This window comes from Choloepus didactylus, chromosome 4, assembly GCF_015220235.1.
Source record: "Choloepus didactylus isolate mChoDid1 chromosome 4, mChoDid1.pri, whole genome shotgun sequence".
Taxonomy (NCBI): Eukaryota; Metazoa; Chordata; class Mammalia; order Pilosa; family Megalonychidae; genus Choloepus; species Choloepus didactylus.
This window is the reverse complement of record NC_051310.1, coordinates 120,325,412-120,339,778: the sequence shown is the minus strand read 5'-3', so window position 1 is coordinate 120,339,778 and position 14,367 is coordinate 120,325,412. Positions and strand designations below refer to the sequence as shown.

At 41.2% G+C, this 14,367-nt stretch overlaps 1 protein-coding gene across 1 annotated transcript in view; it reads right to left on the bottom strand.

The window, feature by feature from the left end:
* Positions 1-14,367, bottom strand: part of MYO1E (myosin IE) — a 209,927-nt gene that overhangs the window by 55,604 nt on the left and 139,956 nt on the right. The window contains exons 11-16 of the mRNA XM_037833824.1: positions 11,775-11,855; positions 11,388-11,474; positions 9,427-9,513; positions 8,385-8,552; positions 7,370-7,455; positions 4,992-5,073 (exon numbers count right to left, since the gene is read on the bottom strand). Of these exons, the coding sequence (XP_037689752.1) occupies positions 4,992-5,073; positions 7,370-7,455; positions 8,385-8,552; positions 9,427-9,513; positions 11,388-11,474; positions 11,775-11,855 (591 nt within the window). The remainder of the gene's footprint in view (positions 1-4,991; positions 5,074-7,369; positions 7,456-8,384; positions 8,553-9,426; positions 9,514-11,387; positions 11,475-11,774; positions 11,856-14,367) is intronic.

Below are 14,367 nucleotides of genomic sequence, written 5' to 3'. Positions count from 1 at the left end.
AGCCTGACACATGGCAAACACCTTTAGTTTCTTAAATAAATAGTAAAATGAATATGGTATTGGATCACCCTCCTTAACTTTTCCATAGTCACTTCTTATGAATGTCCTAATGCTTTGGTTAGCATCAGGCTCAGTTTAATTCAACTCCATTCATACATATTTACTAACTATCTACTAAATGGTAGACATTGCCCTCGAATTTCAAGAAAAAAAGATGAATTTGCCTTCAAGGCACTCATCCCCACCTGACTGCATCTTATAGCTACATTTCTCATGGCCTGTCTTACCCATTAGAATGGCAGTTTTCCATGAAAGCAAAGAAATTTGCAAGGTATGAAGATGTAATAGTGGATACGACAGATCCTCAGTTGTATCTGTCCCGCTGTTGAATCTGTGGCAGCTACAATGGCTCAGAGAAAGAAGGAGCTATCAGGGATAAAACAGATATACCTGTATCTTTCTACCTGGGAAGAAGGATGGAAGAGCAGGTGATTCTCCCTGTAGTCGGATGGGCAGGTAGCAGGGAAAGCGATAGAGATGTGACATGAGGCTTGGGGCTTGAGAGGTGAGCGAGCATTTCTCAGGCAGAAGGGGAAGAAGAGGCAAGGACATTCCAGGCAAAGGAAAAGCAGGACCAAAGGCTGCAAGGTGTCAAAACGCTGGATGCCTTGAAAAACAGCCATATTCTCGGCACTACATGACTTACTGTGCAAGATGAATGTACCAGTGCATAAAGAGCTAATTTCTCCTTAGTTTGCTTACATACATGCAGCAATGAATTCCTTTGTGGCCTCTCTGGAAAGATTTGGAAACATCAAAATAGACCTCTACTTTATTAAAGCTACAAATCGGTTCGGGAATGCCTCAGATTTGCTTCAAAATAATCCAGGTTGGGGGCTAGGGGGAGGGGAGATGATGGAAATATTGGTGAAATGAGAAGAGCCACCAATTGATAAGTGTTGAAGCTGGGTGATGGGCACATGGGGGTTCATTATATTATTCTATTTTTTTTTATATGTTTGAAAATTCCCAATGTAAAAAGAAAAAAGATTCAGGGAGTAACTATGATTAGTGATGAGAAGCTTTACAAATTGAAAGGTTTTTATCTAGGCTTATAAAAATGCTCAGAATTTACAACATGAAGAAGCCTGCTGTTTGGGAAGTATGTGATATAGAAAATGAGTATGCTTCTATTTGAGTTTTGGCCTTCGGTAAGCACAGAGACATTGCTCCTTTGAATGGGTGGTGGCCCACACTGGGCTCGTTTTCATGAATGCAAAGGATGATGCTGTTGAAAAGTTATATTTGAAACAGAACTATCCAGGAGCTTTAGCCATTACAGTTTCTAAATCTCATCCCCAAAAACTGAAGGCAAGTCAAGGCTGTGACCATTCTGTTTGGACCTTTTCTTATTCTTACCATTTTCAAGATGAGAACCTCTAAAGAGTTCCCCTTGATAGTAACAGCTAAGGCCCCTCCATTCCTGGGCTTTGCATTTTACTACAACTATTGCAAGTACTACAAAATAGGAAGGATTCTTCTGGATCTCTTTTGCCACTTCCGTGCCAAGTTCTCCTCTCCCTTCTTCATTTATTGGTAAATAATCTGCTTCCTTCTTCCATCTTCTTTACTTCCACCTACACCTTTTGCCCTTTACCTTTTGACATTCTCTCCTCTATTATTAACAGCAGGACTCTTCTGTAACTTCTGAACATCATAACATTAAGCTGAACTCCAAATGTTCTTGAGTGTTCTAGGTAGCAAGTGTCATTATGATTCTGAACTTTCTAGCTTCTAGAATCTGGATAAGTGAGAATACGTATCTCCTAAGGCACTGAAGAACAATTCATTAAAAAGAAAAACACTAACAATAACAAAAACTAAAAATCAAACTGCTGATTTTTATTTACTTTGCATCCCATATGTTTACATTACACTAAAACACATTTATTTGCTGTAAGTTGATTATTATAGGACCTATTTAAAAGACTGATTTAATGGCTATTTATGCCTCAGTTTCCTTTAAGGGGTGCTTCTACTAAAAGCTGAATTAAGTTTAAAAAAATATTTTAATTTGACAATTCTTGAAGAAATGGTGTCTGAAAAGGCAAAAAAAGGCATTGCATATATTCAATGAGAGATGTATCTCTCAGTGAATGAAAAAAGCCCCCATATCAAAGAAAATAAGTACCTGCAGATGTCTTTTAAGTAAGAAAAATCTTTACCTATTGTAACTGTGCCTTTTCCTTTTATCTCAGTGATTTAAAAAAACAACAACTTTGTTTTCTTCAAACTTAAACTCTAAAGAACGTTCACTGAAAAGTCAAACACTTTCTAAACTTCCAGGGCTAGCAGAAACACCACTAGTCTGCAGCAGGCTCCACGTGGCATAAACCAGCATTTTGTTCCCCTCTCTACAAACAACAATTAGTATAATTCCTGATGCATAGTAAGGTGCTCCAGCAGTATTTGTTGAATGAATGAATTGGTGGATGGAGGGATTTCAACATAGAGCAGAGATAGCCTGCTTGAGGAACAAAATCATTTACCAACCACATGAAGGCAACTTTCTTTCAAGAATTCAGACTCCCAGCCAACCAGTAGAACTGAATTATTTTGGACCTGGGTCAACAAAGAGCCACATTTGGCTTTGTAATGTCCTAGAAACAAACTCACAGCATAGACTTCTCACCCACTCTCCCCTACTGAGGGTGTCACACATAGCGTCACTGGCTGGGGGGTGGGGGGCAAGGAATATGACATTTTCCTCTCTTGAAACTTGGGCACATCTGTGCTCCATGCATGGTTTTGATTTGTCTCTATCTCTGTGTTTAAGAACTCCTTTCTCCACTACCCCATCAATCATGATTCAATGCAGCTAAATATTTGTCTGGTATATAGTAGAAGCTGCCAGTGATGAAAGCTGTTGAACTTCTTGGGAGGAGACTTGGAATATTTTGAATATGTAAATGGATACTAACAGGCGGAGAAAATTCTTCGTAAAGACTCTGTGATGTGATTGTTGGAAGAGGGAGAATTTCACTTGCATGCAGAGGTTCTCTGTTGGGTTGGCACAAAATCCACCATAAAGGACATGACGGGGAGAGAACATGAGAGTTCAAGTGCCTTGGACAAGCTGGCTGACTTCAGGTTGCCCTCACTCATCAATAGACTGAGACTTGCCATCCTAAACATTTCAGGTACAGCCCAGAAAATTGGCAATTTTGGGTATCTGACTAGACAAGAATATGAAGGAAAGAAAGGAGCCAAGTCTTCCAAAGAGGAAAAAAATATCCCCACCCCTGCCCTCCTTTTTATAGGGAATGAGCTTGACTCCAGACCACGTGAAAGTGAGTCACGGCAACCTTGCTGATCTGGGCCCCTTGGATCTGAATGTGACAGTCTTGTGACTAGATTTTCCAGCCCAGAGCTAATCCTTATCCAGAACCTTGAAGTGAGGGCATGAGTCAGAAACTTCACTCAGACATTAATATCTGGGGCCTCGTGAGAATTTCCTCTGCTCTCTGCACACACTTCTCTACTCCAGTGAACTTAACCCAGTTACCTCAACCCAGGGCTACTAAGTTTCTCTAGCTCTTTGTACATGTACAAGTGATCTCTGTCCACCAGCGCAAAATGCAGATTGCATTTCACTTCCTCTACAAAAGCTTGAGGCTCCTGTTGACTGGAATCTTCTCATTGCTATGAACTTTCAAGGATCGTTTCCCTTATTCCAGCCAGTGTCTCTGCCCTCAGGAAGCTTCCCAGCAGCTGGGGAGGCAGGCTTCCAGAACGAAACAATCAGAGAAGGCAGAGCAAGTTGACAGGACAGACAATCACCACCATGCATGCCCATGAGGGTGGAGCTATCTGTGGAAAAAGACATGTAGGGTTTAGACACTCCGGGCATGGATGAAGGAACAGTCTAGGCAGGGAGTCAGCATGTGCAAATACAAGTGTCCACAAAGAATTAAGCAGTGACCAACAAGCATGGCAGAGAAGGAGGGGACTGACCAGGTAGAACAGGAGCTAATACATGTTTTGTGTTTACCATGCTTCAGGCACTATGCTAAATGCTTTAGATGAATTATTGCATTTAATCAGCACAGTAATCCCTTGGGATAGGTACTAAGATCTCCATCTTAGATAGAGCCTAAGGGGCACTGAGAATTTGGGTAACCTGCTGGCAACCACAGAGCTGGGATTTGAACCAGGTGGTAGAATCCCAGAGCCCTTACTCAACGATCCCTATGGAGATAAAATTGGGGAAGTATTTAATTGCTGTAAGTAAAAAAAAAAAAAAAAGATTTAGTGACTTTCTGAAAATGTAACATTATAAAGAGTTTGACATTTCTCAATTCAGAGGATAATTAGGACCATGAATTTTGCAATGCAATGGCTCAGAAAACACAGTGTGCCACCTATAGGTGGCTCCCAAGAAACGCTGTAAGAATCTAAATGAATATTCCCTCAGACTTGGAGACACCCCCTGCCAGATACGCCCACAGTTCACAGCAAGGACAGGCCTGCAACATCCAGGAGAAGGGATGCATAAATTACCCGTGAGACCCCGAAGAACTTCAGATACATAAAGTTTCACAATTGGCAAGTGTTGGGGCCTGGCCTGGAAAACTGTGGTCAAAATTCAAAATGTGGCTCTGAGTCACAAAACTTCTCTGATAAGTTTAATACAAATTCACCCGGATTCAGCTTAAAGCCATTTCCTCTTAGAGAGTGGCTGATTATCATCTGCTGACTATGAAGCTGTGAAGGTACTTAAAATCTTTCTGGGGTTTCAATGCAGCCAAGTCAAATTCAGCCTTCATGCCTGTGAACTTTGCTCAAGCAGCAGCAGCATTACCTCTGGACATCTTCTGCAACCATCCCCTTAGACCTCACTGGCTCATCCTGCCCAGTGGTGGTGGTTCCTGACCCCTAAAAAAACCTACCTCTTACAGGCATCTAGATAACATTCCCAAAATAGAACAAACCTTTATTTTGCTTCCGGCAGTGGTTGGACGCCCTTTCTTGTCAGCTTGCAGATTTTCCGGAAATAAAGATTTTATAAAAGGTCTGGAAAAGGAGACAAGGAATGGATTAGCAATCAGTAAGTATGTTGGGGGCTGAAAGCCTGCTTCCAGAAAGAATGGAGTGCAGGGCCATCCAGAAGCCCACAACCTTGTCTGCAGAATGGCCATGTAGTTCAGAGAACAAGCCATCCAGGTGTGACCCAGGGAAACAAGCAAAAGAAAAAAGAAAAGTTAAGAATTCTAAGATATAAGCATCTTGGAGTCTAAGCACAAAAAAATAATTTTTAAACTTCTGCCTTTTAAGTTTCTCCACTCACTGGAATTGGGGTATAGCCTACATTGAAACACAACAGAGGAAGATCTGTATGGGTTGGGTGAAGCAAGACAAGCAAGACAGACCTGAGCTCAGAGAACTATAAGAAAACGCCAGGATTCAATGCAGATCCTGCTTTGCTCTAGGGCAGGTTTCTCAACCTTGGCATTATACTGACGTTTGGGGAGGATAATCCTTTGTTGTGTTCCTATGCAACGTAAGGTATTTTTGCAGCCTTCCTGCCCTAGATGCCAGTAGCACACTCTCCCAGGTGCCCCCTCCCCCACACAGATAAACGTCTTTAACCCACTATATGACATGTTCTGACTTGACAATTGTGCTTTTGAGAGGGTGACTTTCTGGCAAGAGGTGGAGTCAGGACTCGAACCCTGGGCCTGCCTGGTTTTCAGCCTGTGCTATTACTGATCAGGAAATATGGGGTCTGAGGAGGTCGGCCTTTACACCACCCCCAACCCAAACAGTGCTTTTGAGAAAAGTTATGCTCTGCGTGCTTGTATATGTTCATTAGTTCTAACCATTTGTTTACACGTCTGCCTCACCAGCCACACAGGACAGGGACAATGTCTTAGACACCTTTTGCTTCTGGTGTCTGCAGCAGAGCATGGAACACAGTGGGTGTGCAATAAATGTTCAGTGACTGACTGACCCAATGAATGATGTCATCCGTGTAAATCAGCAACCTGATATTCAAGCTCACTTCCTCCTAAATGGCTTTTTGGGCATTGAATTTTCTAGGAAGACTCTTGGGGAATCTCCACTTAACCAGAAACAATTACAGAATTAACAGTAAATGTGTTTACAAAACAATAAGTTAAATCTACATGACAGGAGTTTATGTTAAAGCATCAATAGCTCTCTAAGTTTCCCAGAAACTTTAATTAAAAAAAAAAAATCTCTAGAAGGACTGTACCTGACCACCATGAAAACCACAAGCAAGGACTTGTGTCTTAGCTGAACTTTTTAGGGAAGGACAAATAGGTTTTTTGTGTGTTTGGTATAAAAAGAAATTAGGAATCTCAAAAGTGGGTGTGTGAATGCAAGAAAGTGCAGGCACTGAGAGAGGGAAAAGAGAACTAAACAAAGCAGAACAATTTCTGAGCCTGGCTGAAAAGGAAACTCAGTTTTGCTCTCATTGAGCTTAGAGCTTTCTTATAACATTATCAGACTTGCTGACATTGATTAGAGAAGCTAACCACGACTTGTATGACAGTTTAATGGAGAATAAAACAGCAACTCTTACTTGCAGGCAGTTCTAAAAATGATAAAATCTGGAAGTTTGTGCAATATTGCACGTGTCTGGCATGTATAGGTCTGATCATGAAAATCATGCGTCTTTATTCATTACTTAGGATCTTGGTGACCTTTGCAAGGGGTAGAGGAGGAAAGGACACAGTGGAGCTGGTCCTGAGATCTCCAGCAGCTTGTAAGAGGGATACTGCCACAGCTTCTGCTTGCATAGCTTAGACAGATTCTTAGGAGTTAAAATGGTTATTTGAGACAATCCTTTTCTAGCTGCTTCTCCCAGAGTTCTTGAGCTTCCCAAGTGCTTCAGGGTGTCTGGTTAACGTGGGTCTTGCTAAGCCGCCAGCTATTTTAAAAAAGTGTCACCATGGTGAATCCTTGAGTTGATATTCCAATGGCAAAGTGTCATAGAACCAGGCTGTTCCTCTCTTAGATGGTCAAAAATGGTGATCCCAACCCAAACCCAGGATGGTCTACTCTCCCTGGTAACAGTGCTTCAAATGGTGAAATCAGGGGCCCTGAGGGGCATGGAGATGGCACTTGGAGTTTGGGAGGTGGGGAAGGGTTAATGGTACAAGGGAGGGATTGAGATTGGAAAAAGAAAAGCTATTTTAAGAAACCAACTTTTTTTTCCCCTTTCAAATTATAACCCAGCCCCAGCAGCCCAAAGGAATAAAATGTCAACCACTCAAACATCACAAGTTTGTTTTAACATTGAGAATTTGTGATCAAACCACTATCAGATGAGGCTAAGCACACTTACAGCTCACTGCTCTGCATAAGCTCAATCAGATCCATAAAAAGCACATCACGGTTCCTTTCACAAAAGCCATCCATGTCATAGGATACCTGGCCAAGAATGGAAAGCAATCAAATTTTATCCTTTAAATATTTCAATGACCAAAAAATCCAAGTTGACAAAGCTAATCTCACCTGACTGTGTTTATTTTCAAGTGTAGCATTTGGGATTTCATCAAGAGCTGTCACACTAAGGTTGTGCATTTGTTTATGTAAGTGATTAGCTGATGTAGCTGGTGTGACCTATAGGTGCCTTGATGACCCATCACCAGGACTCCAGCTCTGAAGACCACACACCCCCTTCAGTGGATCCATAGGGGGTGTCTAAATAATAAACTTAGTCCTTTCTCCAAATTTTAGTTAAGGCAGAACAAATTAAAAACCCTCATGCTCACTGATCCATTGCAATGTGCCATATCATCTGAGGCTTTGCAATTTCTCCAAGAGGGTGTCAGATTACACCCAACTGGCCATAAGCTCATGCTCAGGGACCCTGTTACCAAGAGACTGGTTGGGATAAAAAGCAAAACCAGTGGATTCCACAGGACCAGGGGATCCTGAAGAGACAAGATCTCAACTTAATTATTTTTGTTTCACCAGCACCCACACAGTGCCTGGCACATAGTAGGGACTCAATACTCATGCATCTGATGGAAAGAATCACCAAAGTGAGCTCTCAGCCCTTGTTCATAGAGGTTTATGATTATAGCAGGAAGTTAAGACAAAAGTGTCCAAAAGTATTTGTCTTTGTTTTCCTCCAGCAATTATTATAGATATCAGGATGATCTGGGCTTAAAAAAGAATATGCAGTAGTATATATGATCTTTTGCTCTGCCTCCCCATATACTTCATATGTTCTATTTTTTGAATGACTAGAATTCAGCAATGTGAATGAAACTGTACAGACATCAGTATCATTTGCCCCATGAGAAAACAGGTAGACATGGAAAAGGATAACTTTGGAACCCCTGAGCTGTTACCTTCCCAGCGTAATGGTGAATAATGAAGCCCTGGTTCCAGCTGTTGAAGTGCTCATGCATCCCGATCTGCATCTGGAGTTTCTGGAGCAGCGTCTGATCGGCGCCCTCGCCCACCGCGTGCATGGTGGCACACACGTCGTCCAGGATGCTCATGATCCCAGGAGGGTTCTGAGGGGACCAAGGAGCAAGGCCCCAAATCACTGACCATTCTAAAACAGACAAGGCTTACTGGAGCCTTTCTTAAGTAAGGAAATGGCTTGAGAGAGCACCAGGAAAATCAGCCTTTCCCCTAGAGCAAGAACGTAATTAATAGCTCCAAACAGGGAGTTACCACTGAAGATTTACTGATGGAGAAAGTCCATTTTCCACAAAGCTGTTTAACTCCCTGCAATTTCATTCAAAGTCATGCACCCTTCATTATTTGCTTGCTCCTATTTGTACCAAATTGGCTTTAAAAACCCAAAAGAAAAATAAAAACATTTTCAGCCTGTTACCCATATTGGCATGTTTATACAAGGTTACACAGGGTACAAATTCTTTCACACATTACTGTTTTTTTCCACATAGCACTGTTTTATAAGCATTCCTCATGTTTTAAAGAGTCTTCATACTTATAATTTTAAAATTATAATTGTTTCCAGTATTTGGCTGTTAAAAAAACAGTACTATAGACATCTCTGTCTACATTGCTTTTTATTTTCCTTTGAATAATTTCTTAGCATAAAGTCCTAGAAATTATATTTTAGGGCTAGAAGGCAGGGGCAATTTTATAGCTCTTCATGTGTGAAGCCAAGCACGTGAAAGCTGTCTTCTCTTAGAATTCAGTAACTAAATCTATTCGTAAATGGACAGTTTACTCATATATATGGTTATATTTACTACAAGAATAAAACACTATCATTTTATTTTCACATATATGCATAAACTTACCAGAGTTTCTAATATTCTCTACAAATCAGAGTTGTCCCTTCACATATGCTAAAACAAAAACTCACTTCATGTGAACCTGTGACCGTGTATAAACACACAGACCCGTACTTACAACTTTGTTCTCTATGAGGTCGCACACGATTTTGTTATTGAAGTACTCAATGGGTGTCCACCTTATTCCCTCTTGAACATATTCTTCCTGTAAGACAGAGCACAGGAATTCACATTATTCCCCAGTGCGGACTCGCTAGAGCTCAGTACAGAGAGAGATGGAAGGCACATAAACCAGAGTGAAAAAGAAAAACTTGAACGCCCTTGAACAAAAGACTTGGAATTTTTCTTTTTCCTAAGAGACAATAGCAAAGGAAATACTTCATTGCTTGGTAATGTTGATATTTAGTTTGAATCATATGAAATTGCTATGATACAATCATTTTTGACATAGAAAAAAGGAAATTTCATATGGCTTAACCTATAGCTTCAGTCACTGAAAATCTCTTTGAATTTCATTTAGGACAGGAGTATCGATCAGCATCTAGGATACTTAAAGGGAAGGGCCTCATTCAGGTTGGCTTTTCATTTACTTGATGAATACCCCATTGCCCTGGTTTTCCTCCTCCTCACTGGTCTTGCTTTGTTGGCTTCCTTTGCTGGCTCTTTCTCCTTTCCAGACCTTTAAGTGAAAGAAAGTCTCAGGGCTCAATTTTCCAGCCCTTTTGTTTTCTCAACCCTCATTCCCTAGGTGATTTCTATCAATCCCATGGCTTTAAATAACATCCATAGGCGAATGACTCCTAAATTATATTTCTCTAGTCTGGACCTCACCACTGACCTCTAGGCTCAATTATATCCAGTTGCCTAATTGGAACGTCCACTTGGATGTATAATAGGCCTCTGTGAATCAACAAGCAAACCCGTGAATCAAAACCACATCGCCCACCCTCCACAACCAACTCCTCTTTTCATCCTTCTCTTCAGTTTATAGTCTCACCATTGGCCTTTTTGTTCAGGTGACAAAGCCAGGAATCGTCCTTGATTCCTCCCTTTCCTTCTTGGCTCACTGCTGATCATGTTGAGCAAGTCCTGTTGGCTCACTCTCCAAAACATACACTAAATCTGACTGCCTCTCTCCACGCTACCACCTCTACCATCATGGTGTAAGCTCTCACCCACCATTTCTTGCCCGATCTATGGCAGTAGTCTCCTAACTGGTTTTGAAACTACCACTCCTGTTTGTCTTCCCCTGCCTCACCCCACTCCATAAGTCTGTAAGGCAGGGTGACCTTTCAAAAACATGAAACACAAATCAGATCATGTCACTCCCCTGCTCAAAATCCTTCAATGGTTTCCCATCCTTAAAACCCACAGCTGTCCCACCCCCCACCATGTCCTTTGTAATGTGGCCCCTGCCTGCGACCCCAGTCTCTGGTCCCTTGGGAGTGTTGCTCTAGCCCCTCAGAGGTGGAGGGCAGAAACCCCAGGGCAGAGACTTATTTGAAAACAATAGGGAGCCATTGATGTTTCTAAGCAGAGACATAAATACTCCCAGGACTAAACATTCATGAAATGGTTTTTAATATGGTGTCTGGAATAAGAGGGAACCTGAGATGGACTTTTAGAAGAAACTAAAAGCAAGACCTGTTATCTCAAGTCAGAATTAGAACACTGACCTTGTTAAACTATATTTCTTTTAAGGGAAGATTGGGACTGGAGCAAATCTGAGAAAACCAAGCTTTCTCTTTGGAACACAGTAAATGCCAAAGACAATTGGTTTGGAACTAGGTTTCAACTTTCCACTTGGTCAGTGAGTCAGAGTATAGTAAAAACAGCCAGTCATAAGTCCAACTTCACAGCATCATTTTCTTAAAAGAGAAAGAAAATGTAACAGATGGTGTTTATATTTCATAGACTAAAATGCCACAATGGTATATGGTTTTTCTGCTGGACTTTTATTAGGTACATTTCATAATACAGAACTGAAACCTGAATCTATTATCAAAACAGAGAAACCTATCACCTTCAAAACAAAACAAATTAGAAATTGAACAAGATGCAGAAACTACGACTGCTTACCTGTTCTGCCTTTAATGTCAGCTCAATAAAAATCTGCTGCAATTTTTCATTAACAAAATTGATACAAAACTGTTCAAAGCCATTTTTCTGGAAAAAAAAGAAAAAGAAAGGTACTAATGTAAATGTTTCCGCAAAATCATTTTAAAGTCAATTCTTGAGTGGTTCAGTGAAATGCTCCAATGTAAAAAGCCTTAAAAGAAATGTTGGATGAACCGGTAGAAAGAATCATGGCTTATATTTAGGAGAAATTCATTTGGTAAAGGTACATGAAGAACTCGTAAAAGCAAAAATGAGCCAATTTTTTTTTCATTGCTTGGAATTATTTCTTGCAAGGCAGACGAAATATATCACCTTCAACCAATACCCAATTATGGAAACTGGTCTCACCTGGAATATTTCAAAGCCGTAGATGTCCAGGACACCAATGTTGTATTCTTCATGGTCCTTCTCCATCGCCTTATTGATGGACTAGGGGAAAATACACACCACGGCAATTAACTCCTTTCCATTCATATATAAAAATGTGCAGTTACCAGAGAAAGGAAAGCAACACTATACATGGTAAAAACTACCTCCACTAGAAACAGAGGACAACATGAAGACTTGCAGCTTAAAAAAAGGCCATAGTGCAAGGCTAAATACTGTGGAAAACCACAGGAATCCAAAACTACTATGGTAGGGGAAAAAATGTTTGTTTAATGATGAAACCCGTTAACTTCCAGCAAAGCTGTTTTTTTCTCAGGAAGTAGGATTAAGAGGAAATGCCATCTCGGATGACTGAAGTGTAAGCCTATTTCTCATGAAGAACCAATATTAAAAAGCCTGTAAATGTCACTTCTGGTCACCCATTTAACAGTCATTTACTGACCACCTAACAGGTATTCCAGAGAAAACACGCAGTCCCTGTCCTCAGGAGCTTACAAAGAGGGTGAGCAGACTACAGATAACAGAATAATTATTAAGATGCCAACAACAAAAACAGCTTCCATGTATTTAACATTTTTACCTTGTGCCAGTGCTTTTTTGCTAAGTGCTTTTCATGTGTTGTTTCACTTAATTCTTAAATTCTCCTAAAAACGCTGGTATCACCATCATCCCCATTTTTCAGATGTAGCTTGGAGGCTGCCTAAGATTGTACTGAGCAAGAGGGCAGGGCCTGGGATTAAGTTTATGTGGCACGATGCCAAAACGTGCACCCGCTGTGAGAATTAGCCGTTGCAATTCATTAGGATGGACTTAGTGACATGCGGGCGGATGTGGGGTGGAGGGTGTTGGTGAAGACATCAGGGGAGGAAGGAATACAGAGAAGAATTCCTGGGTGCGGTGAACTCCTGGATGAATTTGGAAGTACCAGAAGGCATTTTCCAGGCAAAGGAAATGACATTATCATCTTCTTTGAGGTGATCGGTAAAACCTAAAGCACTTATCCCAGTGCCTGACACACAGTCATGGCCCCATATATATTAGCTCTAATCAGTAAAACTTACAGGAGGCATCTTTCCCCTTCAACCCAAGAAATCGAGGGATGACAGAAAGGAAGTTTGGTGGGAAGGTACCCTGAATAGAGATAAGAGACGTGGGTTCTAGTCTCAAATCTGTGTCACCCACTTGCTGAATGGCCTCAGGCAAACCCACCAATACTCTGGCCTGAGATTCCCTTCTCAGTACAATGGGGAGGGGATCTTGACAAACTAAAAGCTTAAATAACATTTAGTATGACCCTGACCTTTCTAAGAATTAGCTGGTATCCTATGGTAGCCTACTAACCACATCTGACCATACTTGAATATTTGTAGGTGCTGATGCCTGAATTTAATCACAGACCTTTTGTTTCTAATGGGTGTATGCTCATCCCTAGACTGGAGTCCCCCAGGGGTCCTTCTGTCTTGAATGCTTATAAAAGATAGAGGAGCAGAATGTCTACGAGCACTGCCAGATTAACTGGGTTCAATTCCCCGATCTAGCACTTAACAGCAGTGTGACCTTGGGCAAGTGCCTTACCCTCTCTGTGCCCGGTTAACATATCTGCAAACTACAGATAATAAGACCAACTCCACAGGGCTGTTGTAAGAATTTACTGACTTAGATATTCTAAAATACTTACAAAAGTACCTGGCACATAGTAAGGGCTATTTAAGTGTTTGCTATTATTATTCCAACATTTATAGGCTACAGTGATTAACATAGACTCTCACTGGCAGCTCTACACTGCTGAAAGGCAAATTTAATTTCAGGATATAAATGTGATACATATAAATATGTATAAGAATGCATGTAAAAGTATATATATGATTATGCTGTAACTGGAAACATCTATGGTAGTTTAAAAATATATATCCAAAAAGTCTTTGATACGCCCCTCTTCAAAAGATGGAGCCCAATTCCACCCCCACCCACCCACTCCTTAAGCGTAGGCTGTACTTAGTGACCTGCTTCTAATGACTAGAACATGGCAGAAGTGACAATTTGTGAGTCCCAGCCTAGGACATAAAAAGCACTGTGGCTTCTTCCTTGCTGTCTCTTAGCTCGCACTCTGGGGAAAGCAAGCTGTCATGCTGTGAGGACATCCAAGCAGCCCTCTGGAGAGCATGAAGCCAGAAAAGGGTGCCACCCCAGAAGGAGCTCCTCCACCCCTGTGAGCCTTCAACTGATTACAGCCCCAACCAACATCTTGACTGCAACCTCGTGAGAGAACCCAAGTCAGAACCTCTCAGCTATGCCTCTCCCAAATAAACTGTAAGAGATTAAGTTTTAAGTCACTAGGTGTAACACAGGAATAAATAACAAATACAGCATTCTTAAACCGTTAGGCTCAAAAGTCGAGAAAGGTCCATGACAATGGGTTTCCTCCTCTTTTTCTGGTTTCCAGTCTTGGCTTTACTAAATATTTTGTCCACAAGAAGCTGTTATTACATTAGGTTTAGCTAATGTGTCTTGATGGGCAATTCTAGAAGTAAAAGGGGATTCAGTGACCCCAGGG